Genomic DNA, 18,143 nt, shown 5'->3' on the forward strand with positions numbered 1-18,143 from the left:
ATAGTCACATGTTATTTAGATAGAACTTTCATGTCAATACTGGAAAGAAAAAGGGACTTATGTGCCACAATGGCATCAAAGAAAGAACAGGAATGTCTTGCTATGTTTTTTTTTCCAGGAAGTAACCAGATACCCTCATCATTATAAAGACCACAGGACATATTGACTTCATTTACCATTATCTCTGTGTAAAATATGATATTGGCTTTGGTCAAAGTCAACCAAGAAGACCACAAAGAATATTGGATTGGGGTACAAATGTGAGTCTTGCCATGTGCTTTTTTCAGTTCCAAGCACATATTAAATGTTTAGAAATGTCAACATTTATTATTTCCCTTATTTTATTCTATTGTTATATTTCTATTTTATTTTCTATTATCATGGAGTGAGAAGTGTGGTTGGCGTTTAAAAGTACAGAAGGGGACAAAGAGAAGACAAACATGTTACAAAGAAGAGGGACAACTAACAGATTCCTACCCATTAGTGAGTTCCAGCCCACAGGTCAAACCTGGTTCACCACCTATTTTTATAAATATACATGGAACACAGCCACGTATATTTATTTACATAATGTAAATTCATTTATTCACACTACAACAGCATAGAGTGGTTGTGACAGAAACTATATATCCTACAAAGCCTAAAATACTTACTATCTGGCTGTTTACAGAAAAATTTTTCCTACCCATAGTGTAGATAAGTACTCTCCTTGGGTGTTTGTGTAGCCTTGAGAGAAAGAGGAAGATCTCAGGTGAGTCCCTTACATGAGAAAATAAAGGAGTTGACAGTGGTAGATCTATGAAAACCCATATTCTGAAAGTGGAATCTGAAACAGCATCAGTTATAGAGAAATGGCATAAGTCTGTGAGAGTGACCAAGAAGAGGTGATATAAATAGTTTTGTTTTTTTTAGTTCCAACACAGGATCATTTGTCACGTCCTGGTCTAGAATTTTAGAGCTGGTTTGTGTAACCTCAATGATATGGGTCCAGTTTTCATCTGCCGACCATCCATTAAGACATAACTCAAGAAGCAACTCAAAAATTAGTTTACTTGATTATTAATGCAGCTATTTTGTTGTGACCGTTGTGACACAGATGACATTTTATATTCACCTCTAGTTTGTGTCCCCCCCCCCAAAAAAAAATCAACTTTCAGCTTTGTTTTAAATTCCAAGTAACATGTTCAACACATTCACACTCAACCCCAATCCCTGCATCTCAGTCCACTCTCTATTTTTCTTGGTACCCATCCCATTCCTGACATCTGCACCCCCCACTTTACTCTTGACCTTCCCTGGGTCCCTGAGCCTTTTTCCATCTCCCTGTTTAATCCCACTCCAGACCATCTTATCCTCCACTCCATCCTATTCCTAAGCCACACTTTCCCTGGTGCTCAGAATGATTATCAAGGATTGGTTAAGTCTTAAACATGGGTAACAAAGTTTTTGTGCATGTTAGCTAATAATGATAATCATAACAGAAAAAATAATGAAAGAATATTTGTAAACGGTTTATTGTTTATATTTCAAATGTTCAAAGTGACATAAAAAAGCAACTACTTCTCAAAAAACAATATGTCTTGGCCATGAAGATAGAGTTTCTGGATTTCCGAGAACTACCCACTTAGGAGATAAAATCTCATGTTAAAGAATCTCTAACCCATCCCTTATATCCTGGAATTGCGAAAGAAAATAGCAACATTGTTTTCTCACTTTTTTTTTTCTTTCCAGAAATGACAGTATTTTCATGCTTGAAAAAAAAAAAAAGGATTTATAACCTTCTTTTTTTTTTTTCTGTTACCTTAATGATAACATAAGGGGAAAAACAGCATAGAATTGATTTTTCACGCAGTTACAAAGGACAATGATTACAAAATCCTAACTGTAATTGCCCTAGCAACAACTTATCTAAGAGAAAAGGGCAGAGGGAAAAAACAAAGTTAACTCCCCAAATCCAAGTAGACCTACCATTCTGGGTACAGTTCTTCAGCTGAGAACAACTTCAACCATGATGGATTCTCCATAGGTTTTTCCCTCTAGGATGTGTTTATCCCATCTAGGTGCTGTCACAGGATGTCAGTATCAAGATGCTGAACGTGACAGAGTTTCAGCGCTGAGGCAGGAGCTTACAAGCTGTTCCATCCCACCCCTACCTAGCACTTGTATTCCCTGGTTAATTTCTCAAGTGCATTAGCTCACTGTCTCATTTGGTGGCCTCTAGCTACATGTAGCACTTGAAATGTGGTTGGTCCAAAAAGGTATGCTGTGAATATAAAATATCAATGACCTGCTAAAATGAAAGTGTATATTGACTATATTTTGAAATGATAAGAGTTTTGACATACTGGGTTCTAAATAAAATACATTATTAAAGTTGATTTTACCCATTTCTTTACCTACTAGAAAATTTGAGATTACATGTGACTTGAATTCTTTTTCTATTGGATTGTGCTGCTCTAGAGACTTGCAACACATTGGTAATTTTCATCTGCTTAGTCTTCTCCCAGACTGTGATATAGGAAATGGTCAATAGGCAACATGACCGAATATGAGAAACTACTGGTTTGTGTCTTTGGATGGTATCTGTGTCACAGAGGTAGTTACGCTCTGCATGGAAATATGGAAGTTACATAGGAGAGCTGGTAAAGTGACAGATATGGAAGGTGATTCATAGCTGGTTTGGGTTTATACAGCTCTTGAATGCCTGGAGCCCATACCTCCCTACCTCTCTTCTAGACATTTCTTCCTAACTAGGACAGCAACTTGAAACTGAAAAAAAAGTGAGCATTTTGTGTCTACCAATAGCTTAGCAAGACAAAAGGGTAGTTTTCAGCTTCTGTAAAGCCTGTAAATCCAGGCAGTGATGAAGAAATCCCAGAAATGGTGTTCTTCTGGGTTTACTTTTATTGAACAAGTAGTTGAACAGACAGCATTGTGATCAGGAGATTTTCAAGCACAGACAGATGGAGATATCTCTGTGCCCTTGGATCACAGATTCTAGGAGGAAAGAGATGGGAAAGACTGAAAGTCCGTGAGTCCATTCCCCCAACAGCACTGTATCATTTTCTATAGTAAATAATAAGCTCTGAAGAATTCTTTGTATATACAGATGGTGAGAGGCAATTCAGAATTAGGGCATATATTTTCCCTCATGGCTTTCTCCAATTCTTCCATCATTTGTCCTGGAAGAGAAGATGGATAGTTTAGGTGCTAGAAACTCAGAGATATAATAGAGATGTGGGCTATACATTTATAGTTATGTTGTAGTCAGAGAAATCCACAGATCCCTGCATTCTGCCAAGAACTCACCATTTAAAATCACTTCCACATTTATGCAATTGATTCAATGAGTACTGAACACCTAGTACATACTACCTGTTGAGACAGATACAAATACGAACTCTGTGCTTGATTACATGTGGTCCTCATGGTAATGAAAAGAGGTAGGTGTCATTAACATCGTTTGACAGAGCAGGGAACTGAGCTCCAGAGAAGGCTAGTGACTTGCCAAGGTCTTACATTTGGTCAGAACTTAAATCCAATTCCTCCAACACTAATGCTTTACTATTACAGCTTCTTTGGGTTGTAAGAATTTAATCATCTCTCTGATTTTTAGAAGAAGGCAAGGGCCTCAGGAAGTTTTCTTCCATATTACTGTGCGTTATCAGCTAGTACCACCTGGAGCACCAGCAGCACTGTTGTTCCAAACCTAAACCTCCAGTTTAGTCCTCACATCCACCCCAGGAGATTTACTTTGGTTTGAAAGTGGAAATCTATGGTCTTGTTACATCTTTGAAAATCTTTGTCAGGAAATTTCCTTTCAAGGTAGCTAATTTTTATTTAATTGAGATATGTAATCCCTTTTCTAGAGCTCCTGGTTTTCAGAATCTCCTGATAACCAAGGGATAGTAGCAGAGCATAAGCTCTGAAGTCAGAAGACCTACACCAGACCCAAAATGTAATATTGAATAATTCTGATAATTGCAGGATCTTCCCCGGGCTGATTTTCTATAAAATGGGAAAGATAATAACCCCTGTCCTAATCACAGGCCTACTGTGAAGATGCGCACAAGGAAAGAGCACATAAAATTCCGAGTTACATAAATCATAGTAGTTATCGTACAATAGAAAATACTTCTTAGATATTAAGTGTAAGTATGTGTTCTAGGATCCTCGGTCTGTTATTCCAGGAAAGTTGTGATCTGGCGTTTAATTCATTCTTCAGACTCCAGACTGTCTTATAGAATCTTTCTATACAGGAACAAAGTTCAGGCAATAGGTTTCGACCTCCAGGACACGCATCATCATAGTCATCAGAGCAATGCTGGGCCACCACCCACCTGTACCACCTTGGTGTATCCAAGATCACACCACGAATCCTACAGAGGGAAATGAACCCATGTTCTGGACATCTTTTGTTCTAATGATTTATTCCATCATCTAATACCATAAATAAGTCCTGTTGTTAATAATGTCTGTTACATAATTCTAGTGGAAAGAACACACCCAAAAATGAAAGGAAGGCACTCTCTTACAAAACCTTTTAAAATGCTTAGCCCTGGCAACTTCCTTATTTGAATAAATACATCTTATCAGTATTTCCTATGGCAAATTCCTCATAAAGTACTTTTTGTCAAGTTGTCTACATGAGATAACAGCATGATATGGTCTGAGGTGTGGTCTTTAGGATTCACATAAAGAGTATTTTTACATCCCTGCCCTGAGTTATATGTAACAGGGTATGTTTGTGAGATGGGAGGGATAATATATTCTGTCAATAAGGAACAAACCACTAAGAATTTAAATGTAATAGTTAAAAAAGAATTTATATTTAATAAGACAGCAAACACAATAATAGGAGTAGAGCAAAAGTTTATACCTTTTCTTTATGGATGTGTATAATCCAGAGAAAAGAGGTGACTGTCAAGCACACAAGAGGAAAAAGGAAGGTCTCCTGATTTCACCCCTATACTCTGCCTACTCTACCTGGCCTTCTAGCTGCTAACGTAAAACCCAAAACACCTAGCTTACGTCTCTTATTTTTCCAGTTTGCCATGTCAAGGCTCACTGAGTAGTTCTTTTGAACATGGTCTCATCTAGTGTTGCTTCGGAGCCCCAAATCTGGCAGAGAGGTTTCCAATTCCATTATTGCCAAAGCTTTTTACGGCAGTGGAGTGGCATGAAACCAGTTGTGAATAATAAGAAATATTTTTTTAGTAAATGTAATTGATTAAAATATTTTGTTTTATTGAATACAAATATATATTTTAACATCGAATGTAAATTTATTAAGCTATAATTTGTTAATATTATTAAAAATACATAAGCACTCTATCAGGGTCTGTTACTCTAAGTTTATACTATGGACTCTTTGTCTAACTTCATACTTTGGTCTCTTCAACATAATAATAATAAATGCCATTAGTTTGTAGACACTGTGCCAAATACTTAAAAGTCAGTATTTATTGAATATTTTCAATAACTTGGTGAGATCTTTGGTTTAGATCTTTGATTTGCCAAAGGTCTCATATATGAGGAATATAAAAAACTGAAATTTAAACCCCTAGTTACCTGAATAGTTTCTCTTATTTGAAAATTCCTACATTTTCCCCCAAGTTACATATCATCTTGCCTGAGGAAGAGCATCCTCAAATGCAATCATCAGGGAGAATGGCAAACCCAATAATGTGTGTCAAAACGTCTTTGCAGGGATTTAAGAAAGACCAGCTGTTCATGCCGGGAAACAGCTTAATGCACTATGAAGTGCAAGAACATGTGGCTTACACAGAAATGGTTGAAATTTGGTTCTGTCACTGTGTGACCACTCTCAATCTTTGTCCTGTCTTTTTATGGTAGATCACAGAAAATAAAACCTACTTTGCAAAAGTCGTATGTCAGGGACATTGCTTATAAACAATCTATTAATGATCCCAGTAAACAGTAAATATTTTAAAATATTAACTATTATATTATTATCCCTGCATATTTCAGTAATTAATTATCTTCACAAGGAAGACGTGACCAGTTCTGGGGTCACGTGACCCAGTATCACTTCCCTAGCCGAGAAACGTCCATCAGCCAGTGGAAGACACAGAAGCAGAACCACTGCTCTGACCAGAACCAGTGTGGCTCTGACACTGTAATCACGAATGTGGTGTACTTACAGATGCTGGCACATCGAGAGGTGTTGTTCCTGGGGTGCTGTTCTCTTCACACCTCCCTTCACTGCGTATGTGTGTGCTAGTCTGGCGTATTCTAAAACAGAACAGAGGAAATTTAAAGGCTGGAAAAACTCACAGTTATAATGAGAAAACAACAACAAGGATCAATGTGGGTGACATCTGGGCATCACACCAGAACTGAAATTAAAGGTAGGACCTGGGATCTGAATTCAACTATTTTCCAGTAGGGATCACCCAGGTTCAGTCCTCTCTTCAGATTCAGCTCCAAATTCATTCCCCAGTCCTAGATCCATTCCATCGCATTTCAATCCACCTATCTACTTATGAAATTGTTCAACATTGGAAATAAACCTGGAAACTATCTAGTCCAAAGCCATTATTTTACAGATGGGAAAACTAGATAATGTGGGATTACAAAATATAATACATATACATAATAAAATACGTAAAATATACTAAATATAGAATATAGATTTTATAAAATATAACAATACATAATCAGTTTGAATTTTATTGCTGGAAAAATCTTAAAAGGTATGAAATTTTAATGCCTCTCTTAAGAAATATCATATATTAAACATCTACTTGTTTGCCTCTGTGATGAGAAACTCACTATCTATCAAGATAGTTTGCCTTGTCTTTGGACATTGCTCAAGTCAAAATGGCTTCCCTCTAACTTCCTCTGAGAACACAGAAACCAGTACTATTCTCTCTTGCTTGGATAGCCTGGATCTTCTCTCCGTAATATATATTCCCAGTTCCTTTAGGTAAAAAATCCATCCTGAGGCATGCTTTATTAATATTTTTACCATTGAAGTGTGTGACTCAATGTTCCCTTGACTAGAGTATCACTTGTTATGGGTTTATACAGTTAATGGAATGACTAAAGAACACTGAGTGGATAATTTAGGCTCTGACCTTTACAGTAATGGGAAGTTGAAAATTTTCTGGGCTGAAGAGAAGGCATATATAAAACAAATTCCTGAATGGTTGCATTCATTTCTTGAATGGAGATTTCTTAATTCTTAAAACTCTGTAAGATCCATGGATGGATTTCAAGAGATTTATGAGCCCATAGATAATAAACATACAAATTATTAATGTTGCTTCATTTTTTTTCTTTTCTGGAAAGAGGTAACTTTCTCCATATCGACAAAGAAATTTTTGATCCCCAAATGTTTAAAGAACTACCACCTTGGATATAACAGTAGTGTAGTGGAGAGAAAAGAAAACTGTATTTAGATCTAAACCAACAAGCTTAAAATCCTGTCTGATCTACTTCTTAGCTTTGCGACTTTAAACAAATTACCTAGACTCTCTGAGCCTCAGATTCATCCTCTGTACAATATAGTGAGGATTCAGTGAAAGGATTAAAGTGCAAGTGCTTTACCTACAGACATGAGAACACATAAAACACTCTTCAGATGTTATTCTAAGTATATGAACTGCAGAGGGTACCATCCTCACATTCTGACCTTTGCTTATAGTGTCCTCAGAAGACTAGAACATACATGGACTACAGTGTAAATCTAGGTGGGGTGAGGCAGGATGGAAAAGTCAAGATTTGTCACCATGCTTTCACCCCGAGCTGGTCCCATGGAGGCTGGGAATGGAGGGGAGGGTAAGACAGTATTTGAGCAGAAAAGCAACAGAGCTAAAACCAATGATGACAGTATTAAAACAAATCCCTTATATTTAATTTCAAATAAAAATGGCAATTCTTCTTAACAACCTAGTGAAGTCAGCTGGCTCAGAGAACAGTGTGCATTTCTCCAGTGGAAAAACTGAATCTCCGTATGATAATATGCCCAAGATGCACAAATCTGAGAGCCCACAGCAAGTCTGCCATTTGTTCCCAGTTGCTTTCTCTTGCATGACACCACTTCTTCACCAAGAAGACTTGGAGAGGATCTGAAATACCTGGCTATCAGGTAGTCAATAGGCCCAGTAGAGGTTATAGGCTGGGCTGACTCAACATAGCAATAATTCTCAACTTTTTCCTTTTTATATAGTGGGTGGACGATGTTCACATTCTCCTGAGTACACAGGGGCTAATAGAAACTTTCTCTAATTGTTATAACCCCACCACTTTTCCTTTTTCTTCTACTCAGTAAAGTATATAAGCAATTTAGCCAAAAGGATAATCTTCAATGTTCTCTATTTTATATATGAATAAGATCATCCACAAATTTTGAATTTTTAACTGTTATGGTTAGTAAATTGGTACAACACACCTCAAATTGCTATCAGTGCAGTACTGTGGGTCAACACCACAGTCAAGAACCTCTACCCTTGAAGATATAATAGTGCAACTTGTAGACTTACAGGTTTTCATGACAGAGCATGCAGGGATTGTTGTATGTCTGGCCATCATCACCACAGACAGGATGTAAATTCTTCGGGCAAAGGTAACCCATCTTGGGTAATACTCGGTAGTGTTTGCACATCTCAGAATCCTGAGCAAGCAAAACATAAATCAGATTTTGTCAATGGCACTCAAGAGGGATGGGCTTGGAAAAACCTTTTGATTTCCTCAGTCACATCTGAATAAAAGATTAGTAAAGGAACTGTAACATAGGTCATAGGCACTCACTATTTAAAAATCAACCAACCCACTTCTAAATAACTCATGATTCAAAGTAATCATAATGGAATGTAGAAGTGTTTTGAACTGAATGATGACAAAACTACCAGATATCAAATCACAGCAGCTAAAGCAGTGATATGGGGACAGTTGTAACAATTTTATAATTGGCAAAGAAGAAAGTTTTAAGATCAGTGACCCAAACTTTCATGTCGAGAAGCTAGCAAATAATAAACAAACTAAATTCAAAGAAAATAGAAGAAAACAATAATACAGAAGAGAAATTAATGAAATAGAAAACAGAACAAAGCCAAACACTAGTTGTTTAAAAAGATTAATAAATTGATAAACCATTTGCAAAACTGATAAAAAGTCAAGAAATATACATTACCAATATTAAAAATAAAAAGGGGTTTCACTAGATATAGATATTAAAGAATGATGTGGATATGTTATAGCTATATGCCAATAAACATGACAACTTAGATGAAATTAATAAATTCCTTGAAAACCACTCTTTGAATAGACTGAAAAGATAGAAAATTTAATAGTATCATATCTGTAGCCATTCATACAGAAATACTTGTTTGCTAGTGTAGTTGTTTAGATAAATAATTAAAACATCCAAATGGACTGCTTTAGATTATGGTGAGTTCCATATTAATAGATAATCAGGGAGAATTTAGATAAGCACTGTCTATGAATCACTGACAAAGGTAGGACTGAACCACATATATCCTTAGTATTTTTTCACGTATCTGCTGCTACAAGGTTCAAAACTACTAGGATAAAGCATTATACAGAAGCAACAAAGACAGGCTGCTTTTCTTTTTTATATATATTAAAAAAAAATTTTAATGTTGATTTATTTTTGAGAGAGAGAAACAGAATGCGAGCGGGCGAGGGGCAGAGAGAGAGGGAGACACAGAATCTGAAGGAGGCTCCAAGCTCTGAGCTGTCAGCACAGAGCTGGATATGGGGCTTGAACTCACAAACCGCGAGATCGTGACCTGAGCCAAAGTCGGATGCTTAACTGACTGAGCAACCCAGGCATCCCTGCTTCTCTTTTTTCTTATGCAGTACAACAACTCTGAACCAAGTATGGTTGATTCTACCTTCAGAGCAGACCCAGGATCCAACCACCTCTCATGACTTCTACCACCACTGCTGTGGTATAAACTACCTCCATCTCTTCCATTGATGACTGCTATGACTAGCCAGCTGTCCAGATTTTGCTCTTGCCGCCCTGTAGTTTATTTTCAATATAGTATGCAAAGTTATTCTTTTAAAAAATAAATCAGATCACATCACTCCTCTTTATAAAACCTTGGTTCAGAATGATAGTCAGTGTCTTTATTTTTTTAATATTTTTTAATGTTTTATTTATTTTTGAGACACAGACACAGCATGAGTGGGAAGGGGCAGAGAGAGAGGGAGACACAGAATCTGAAGCAGGCTTTAGGCTCCAAGCTGTCAGCACAGAGCCCGACATGGGGCTCGAACTCATGGACCATGAGATCATGACCTGAGCCCAAGTCTGATGCCCAACCAACTGAGCCACCCAGGGGCCCCTCAGTATCTTTAGTCTGGTCTACAAAATCCTATATAATATGGCTTTCTGTTACTTTAATGACCTCCTCTTCTATGGCTCTCTTTGAGGTTACTCTATTTCAGCTACACTGGATTCTTTGCTGTCTTTAACCCCTTCCTTGGAGCTTTGCTATTCTTTTCTTGGAATGCTGTCTTCTCACTTACATGTATGGAATCAATCCCATTAGGCCTTGGTGTAAATGTACCTGTGCAGGCTACTTAAAATTGTATCCCCCTCCTTACTCCGATCCCAGCACAATGTAGCAAACTACATCGTTATTTTATTTTATTATCCCCTTGGATTTACGCTTTATTCATTTATGTTATCGATTACCTATGTTCTTCAAATATAAACTCCATGAGTGTAGACAGTTTCGTCTGCTGTGTTTATGGCTATCATTCTCATACACATAAATAATGCTTGGAAAATGTGGGTGTTCAATAAACATTTGTCAAATGAATGGATGGATGATGAAATGAATAATGGATATGGTTCTCATCTCCAAGGAAAAGCTCAGCTCAAAATGAGATTGCACATTAGGAAGAACCTTGATGAGGCTTCTGGTCTGCTGGCAATACCTCATTTCTTGACTTAGGTGCTATTATCACAGGTGTGGTCCCTTTGTGATATTTCATGTAGCTGTACACTCATGAAAAGCATACTCCTTCTATATGACTATTATACTTCAGTAAAATGTTTAAAAAAAAAAGAACAGTGAATAAATCTTAAATGTTCTCAACACACACAAAAATGGTAATTATATGAGGTGATGGCAATGTTTGCTAACACTATGGTGGTATCATTTTGCAACAAAGAAGTGTGCTAAATCCACACACTGTACATCTTAAATTCACACAATGTTATATGTCAATTGTATCTCAATAAAGCTGGGGAAAAAAAGAACAGATTTGTGAATAGTTTATTTTCATGCTTATGGGATTCCTAGTGAAGTGTCTAATTTACTAGAAATATGTCATTACTATGTATTTCACTAGTGCAACTCATCTATTATCCTACTTAAATTGGGCAAATAATAAGATAAAATTCATGTTTGATACTTTTCTTTCTTTTTTTCTTGGTCATCGGACTAGGTGCTAAAGTCTTACTTTTCGGGGCCAATTTGATATTCTACTTCATGAGTATACTTCATGTTCTCTTACCCCCCTTTCCTTCTTTCTAGTCCCCACCTTGGCAAAGCTCTAAAAAAGCAAACAGTGGGGCGCTTGGTTGGCTCAGTTCATTAAGCGTCCAGCTTCGACTCAGGTCATGATCACACGGTTCATGAATTTGAGCCTGACATTGAGCTCTCTGCTGCCAGAGCAGAGCCCACTTCAGGTCCTCTGTCTCCCTCTCTCTCAGCCCCTCTCCCACTCTCACTCTCTCAGGCTAATTTACACTAAGGTATACATTACTGATGGCCTTCAACTTGTATTTTGAAGAAGCAAGTTTTAACCACTGTGAATTGCTGATCGGTGGAATTTCACAAGTTTGAACATGCTCAGCATACCTCTCTGGGCTATTGGGAGGAGGGCTGGTTTGGGGATGAGGAGCAAAAGGAAGCTGGATGAGGAGTCTTTCTGGTCTGCTAAAATTATTTATTGGACCACATGAGCAATAAGTCACATTCATGTTTTAAAATGTTGAAAACATACTAAATTGGCTTGGAGCAGGACTAATAATCTAAAAGAGCACAGAATAATATGCCCAGTCATCCCAGAACTCTCACTGAGCATGAACTACAGACAAAGGATTTGGAGTTACACTGGATTAGCCTTTCCAAGGCCTTTCCATGGCCTTTCCATAGAAATGAAGTTCATGGAGAGCGAGTGGCAACACGCCCCAAGCATAGGTGCTTTAAGTTAATGAGTAGCTTTTCTGAAGCAGCCATTCTTACCAGAGAAGAACTGGAGGAAGCTGGGCTGTTTTTCTCTGCAGAAGATCTAAAGTGGGATGACTTTTCTCGAATTCTTGCCCTTTCCAAAGCTTCTTTTTGACTATAGAAGAAGACAGAAAGTAGTTTAAAGGTATAGCCACAAAGACTACCTCCTATAACTTCCAGGGGGATGTTAAGTAACCCTGAATAAAATGTGATATAGAACATTCAACCAGAGGATGATGTAAAGAAAGGTACACAAAGGCGAACTGGTTTAGAGTGCTCATCACTTAATCGACATATAACCTTGGACAAGTTGCTTCAATTCCTTGAGATTAGCTTTCCTAGAACATAAAAAGAGGGTAGTATTGATGATTCTTATCTCCAGGAACATACTACAAAGAGCTAAAAAAAAAAATACTGATTATTATTATCATGTTCACACAGTGTTTTTCATAGCCATGCTCATTAATCTCTACCATGTCCATTGTCCCCAAATATGGTTGTTTGTCAAAATAACCTAGAAACCCTTTCTAAAAAACAAGTTCCTTAGCTCTGAATTTTCTGACAATATATTTTGGGGTGTAAAAATCTATATTTCTTAAAAAGAGACTTCTCTGATGAGTCTGATCTAGTCACAGAACAAAGATTTGTAACAATTTCTTGTAGCTATGATCCTGAGAGTTGAAAAAAATTTTTCTTTTGAGTGACACAGTTAGTAAATATCATAGTTAGAATTTACACCTGGATTTCCTGTCTCCAAGTCCAAGTGTTCTTTCTCCTATACCAGGTGTTCTCAACTTTTAAGGGCCTTGAATCTAAAGACTTATTTTAAGGATTCCATTGGTTTGTGTGCACACATTTATTTAACCAGCAGCTCCTAAAAATGCAATTTCCACATATCCTATCTCCATGCTTTAATAAAAACTCCTTTTTGCATTGAAAAATATAAAAATAAAAATAAAAATGCAATTGCCCCACTGAAGAGGGTAACAGGATCCTCTTACTCACATGATAGTTCTGCACATGTAGCACTTGTTTTTGTATAACTTTCCATCAGCACCTCGCACGGGGTCATTCTCTCGTGTGCACATGAGCTCATCATTCCTCACGTACTCCCGAAAGTTACTGCACTCATCCTAGAAAATGAGAAAGGGCAAGTGAACAGGATTTTCCCCCTTCTTGGCTTGGTGGCTTTCTCAAGCTTGATTTCAGAAAGTCTTTTCTTAGCTCTGAGTTCAGACTCAGTGCACTTCCCCTGGCAATGTAGGCCAAGGAGCACCCAGACTTTAAACTTTCCATCCCCCACTTCATTCTGAATCTCTCTGCACTGGTCCCAAAAATGCAGGGGGGTAACTCTTGACAGATCTCCTTGTCTCCCATACCCTTTCCTTCCTTGCTTCCTTTCTTCCTTTCTCTCATTTTCCACATGAGGTGTACTCTTGACCCAAGGACAATATCACAGGAATCTAATGCTACAAATGTGATTATTATTGCAAAGGACTGAACATGTCTTCTTTGCATTGAAAAGTAAATAGAAAAGGCAGCATCACACATACACACTATTGAGTCATTGATGCTCAGAAAGCCATCTGGAGGAAACAGAAAAAAGACATCAAGGAGAGAAGCTGAAGAGGAAGCTTTGAAATTAGTTTATATTACCTGAATTGTAAAAATCAATGTCAACAAACTACCTGAAACCTCATTTCACATTTAGTGTCAGAGATAAGCATGCAGTTGAGGTTGTAAAGATTTTTACACTCTATTTTTCAATCCCTATTTCTCCCAAAAAGGAGAGAATAAAGCAATAGTGGACACACACTGCAGGAGAATTCTCTACAAAATTGAGAAAAATGTTAAACCTTAAGGACAGAAAAAAATGTTGTTATAACCAAAATGCAAATATTAGCAGAGTCTCTTTTCTTTGAAGCAGAACATTAGCATTTTTATTATCCAAAAACTGGAGAATGTAAGATGCTGAGGATAAATGGCAAAATAGTCATCTTCATATCTTTTAAGAAATAATCTTTGTGGGGTGCCTACGTGGCTCCGTGGGTTGAGTGTCCAATGTGGGCTCACGGTTTGTGAGTTCCCAGCCCAGCATCGGGCTCTCTGTTGTCAGTGTGGAGCCTGCTTTGGATCCTCTGTCCTCCTCTCTCTGTTCTGTCCCTCCCCTGCTCGTGCTCTATCTTTCAGAAATAAATAAACATTAAGAAAAAATAACCTTTGCGTCATTTGAGGGCTTGGTGTTTGATTTTTCTTCATCGTTCTTTTTTCTTTCATTAGCTTCTCGCTCACTGCAGAATAAAAAAGGCTAGATCATTTTTTTATAGGGTTATTAGTGAGTTTTTTAAACTAAGTATTTCTCTAATTGTAAACCTTAGCAAATCTAACATCATTTTCTTGTATCTAAAAAATATCTAATATCTATCTATATATATATTTACTAATGAGTCCTAATTGTTGGAATTGTCATAATTCATTTTTGGCAATGTTATCAACTTTCATAAATTCAGCTACTATGATGTCACCCGAATGATATATGCTCCTAGAAGGCCATTGCATGTTTTCCTTAGTAAAATATTTGTATGGCCCTCATGTGGTGTGATGTTTCATTTCTCTTTTTTCTTTTTCATATTAAATTAGAACTGAACTCTCCAATATTCATTTTCATTATATAGTTATATTGCTTTAAAGTTTATAAATGTTTAAAAAATATTATCTCCTTGAATCCCCACAGAAAGTCTATTTTGTAGTAATTTCTTCCTTTATATATAAGAGGAAGTGAAACACTGCAGAGTGAACTGGCGTGTCCCGTGTTCCTCAGCTCCTGAAAGTCCGTGATTTTGGCACACTTTACAACAGCTGTCTCCCTGTCCCAGATGCTCCAGGTACAATTATGCTTCTCATTATCAAAATGAAAATTTCTTATGAGAGTGTTCTAGAAGCTTACTGTCCTCTTCTAAAGTGAAGGTCTACTATATTTTTAATGTGTGATGCCCAGGGTCTTAACTTTTAAATTAAAAAGAATTATCTCTAGGGCACCTGGGTGGCTCAGTCACTGGTTGAGTGTCAGACTTAGGGTCAGGTCATGACCTCACGATTTGTGGGTTCGAGCCCCACATTGGGCTCTCCAGTGTCAGAGCAGAGCCCGCTTCAGATCTTCTGACCCCCTCTCTTTCTGCACTTCCCTGACTCACTCTCTCTCTCTCAAAAATAAATATTAAAAAAGAGACAAAAAAAACATTACAAAAAAATAACTATCTCCTCACAAATGAGCACAACGTGCCAAAGTGATTGATAAACCTCTTCACGTACAAGATGCTCTGACACATAGCACACTTGTTGACGTGCATCTTGCCATCGGGGCCTCGAACAGGGTTATTTTCTCTTGTGCAGATAAGCTTTCCCTCTCTCACCATGTTCCGGAATTCATGGCATCGATCCTGAGGAAAAAAGAGATGTTACCATGATAGTCTGATCTCTAAAACTTAAAAAAATTTTTTTCTAATGTTTATTCATTTTTGAGAGATGGAGAGAGACAGAGCACAATCAAGGTAGGGGCAGAGAGAGAGGGAGACACAGAATCCAAAGCAGGTTCCAGGCTCTGAGCTGTCAACACAGAGCCAGATGCAGGGCTCGAACTCACAAACCGTGAAATCATGACCTGAGCCAAAGTCGAACGCTCAACCGACTAAGCCACCCAGGCGCCCCTGATCTCTAAAACTTTAAATGTAACTTGCGAGATATAAACTTATAATACTTAAGGGGGGAAATAAAAATCTAGAGAAAACAAAATGTTGGAGATGGAATGTGTTTCAAAGGAACTTTATTCAATATCTGCTTATGAAGTTAGAATCCTCTCCATAGCATCCCAGTGGAATTTTACTGTGTCAGGCAGCCTGTAGTGTGTTAACACAATTTTCAGCAGGCTGGGAGCTACACCTGTCTCCCTGCACCTCTACGTAATACTCCACACATACAAAAGCCCTGGAATGAACTGAAAGATGCTCTCTTGGCAAAAATCAAGTCTGTATTATCATATGCCAGGCATTTTGTTGTGTGCTCTAGTGGATTTCCTTGGGTTGTCATAAAAAAAACCTAGAAGATAAACATTCATTATCCTCATTTTACAGATGAGAAAATAAGGCTCAAAGTGATGAAGTAATTAAAGTCAACATTGGAATCGTGTTCAGAAATCTGTCAACAAGCTTTCCCGTCTTCTGGGCTTTCACCTGGCAGAGAATAAAACTCCTAAGCACTTGTAAGAAGGTAATGTGGCTTCGTACATTCATTGAAAAATAAGAACCTTAAAAAAAAAGGCAATGGAACGGAGTCCACAGGATCTGGAAATTTTTGGACATCTACAGAAATTTGTAAGTTCAAAGAGCCAAAGTAGAGATATGGGAAGATGTCCTTGAAAGACACCGCTAGTAACCTAGATGATAGTTAACCTTCTTTCTTTAAAGTGTGATACCCATGAACAACTCCAGAACTACTTTTAACTGCAGCAGTAAAAAAGTCCTCTGGAATTGAATACTTGATCCAAATACTAAATATCTCACAGCCATCATTTTTGGGAGTTGCTGTATTTCCTTTTCCATACACTCCAAATGCCACACACTTATATGTTTATGATAGCACCATATTGCAATCTTTGCTTTATGGGTGCAATCTCCAGCTTTTCTATTTATTACCTCTGTGTAGTTAACTTCCCTTGAGTTTTTCTCAACTGAAAAATTGCAACAGTACCACCTACTGCATTGATTTTGGGAAGGCCTGTTTATTAGTTTTTTTAAGGAGGTATAACTGACGTACAATATTATACTAGTTTCAGGTATACAACATAGTGATTTGGCACTTGCATACTTTGCAAAATGGTCATCACAATAAATCTAGTTACCATCTGTTACCATATAAAGTTAATACATTGTTACTGACTATACTCCCCATGTGTACTGTATATCCCCATGACATTTATTCTAGAACCAAAAGTTTCTACTGGGCTGGTTTATATGATGATGCATGTGTTCTGTGAAAAATTTTACTTTGCATTTGTAGGTAAGACCATAGTTCTCTTTTTGCCACAAAACACACACAGACAATGTCTGGATATTTTTCATATATGAATGTAGAGAGTATTTTTTGTTTGAAATTTCTAAAATAGATAATTAAAAAAAGAAAAACATTGACCAGGATTACAAATAGAATAGATGGCCCGAAGAGATCATTTAAAGTTGGATAACAAAATCTTTTCTCAAGCCCATTCATTTACCAAAATGCATATGCCCAACATATTTTTAAAAAATGAAAATTACTGGGGCACCTGGGTGGCTCAGTCGGTTAAGCGTCTGACTTCAGCTCAGGTCACGATCTCGCGGTCCGCGAGTTCGAGCCCCGCGTCGGGCTCTGGGCTGACGGCTCAGAGCCTGGAGCCTGTTTCGGATTCTGTGTCTCCCTCTCTCTGCCCCTCCCCCATTCATGCTCTGTCTCTCTCTGTCTCAAAAATAAATAAACGTTAAAAAAAAAAATTAAAAAAAAAATGAAAATTACTATTCATGGTTCATTTTGTAAGTCAGTATAGACCTAATGAAAAGTTCCCTCATTAATGGGAAAACTTCCCTGGGGAAACTTCACAATTTCTCTTTTCTAATTGGAGTCCATAGATGGATTGGAGGAGATTGTGCTGTGTCACAGTCTATGTGTTAGTATTATAAAGCACTGAACATTGTTTTTTCTATTATTTTTTTAATGTTTATTTTTGAGAGAGAGAGAGACAGAGACAGAGACAGAGACAGAGACATGGGACTCAAACTCACAAAACAGGAGATCATGACCTGAGTTGAAATAAAGAGTCTGATGCTTAAACGACTGAGACACCCCATTGTACCTTGAACATTATTTTTAAAGCCC

General features: G+C 37.4%; 1 protein-coding gene across 1 annotated transcript in view; it reads right to left on the bottom strand.

The window, feature by feature from the left end:
- Positions 1-2,685: 2,685 nt before the first annotated feature.
- Positions 2,686-18,143, bottom strand: part of SPINK5 (serine peptidase inhibitor Kazal type 5) — a 75,360-nt gene continuing 59,902 nt past the window's right edge. The window contains exons 27-33 of the mRNA XM_060635790.3: positions 15,549-15,676; positions 14,455-14,527; positions 13,242-13,369; positions 12,252-12,351; positions 8,508-8,638; positions 6,165-6,255; positions 2,686-3,182 (exon numbers count right to left, since the gene is read on the bottom strand). Coding sequence (XP_060491773.2) covers positions 3,174-3,182; positions 6,165-6,255; positions 8,508-8,638; positions 12,252-12,351; positions 13,242-13,369; positions 14,455-14,527; positions 15,549-15,676 — 660 coding nt within the window. The 3' untranslated portion in view covers positions 2,686-3,173. The remainder of the gene's footprint in view (positions 3,183-6,164; positions 6,256-8,507; positions 8,639-12,251; positions 12,352-13,241; positions 13,370-14,454; positions 14,528-15,548; positions 15,677-18,143) is intronic.

This window comes from Panthera onca, chromosome A1, assembly GCF_046562875.1.
Source record: "Panthera onca isolate mPanOnc1 chromosome A1, mPanOnc1 haplotype 2, whole genome shotgun sequence".
Classification (NCBI taxonomy): domain Eukaryota; kingdom Metazoa; phylum Chordata; class Mammalia; order Carnivora; family Felidae; genus Panthera; species Panthera onca.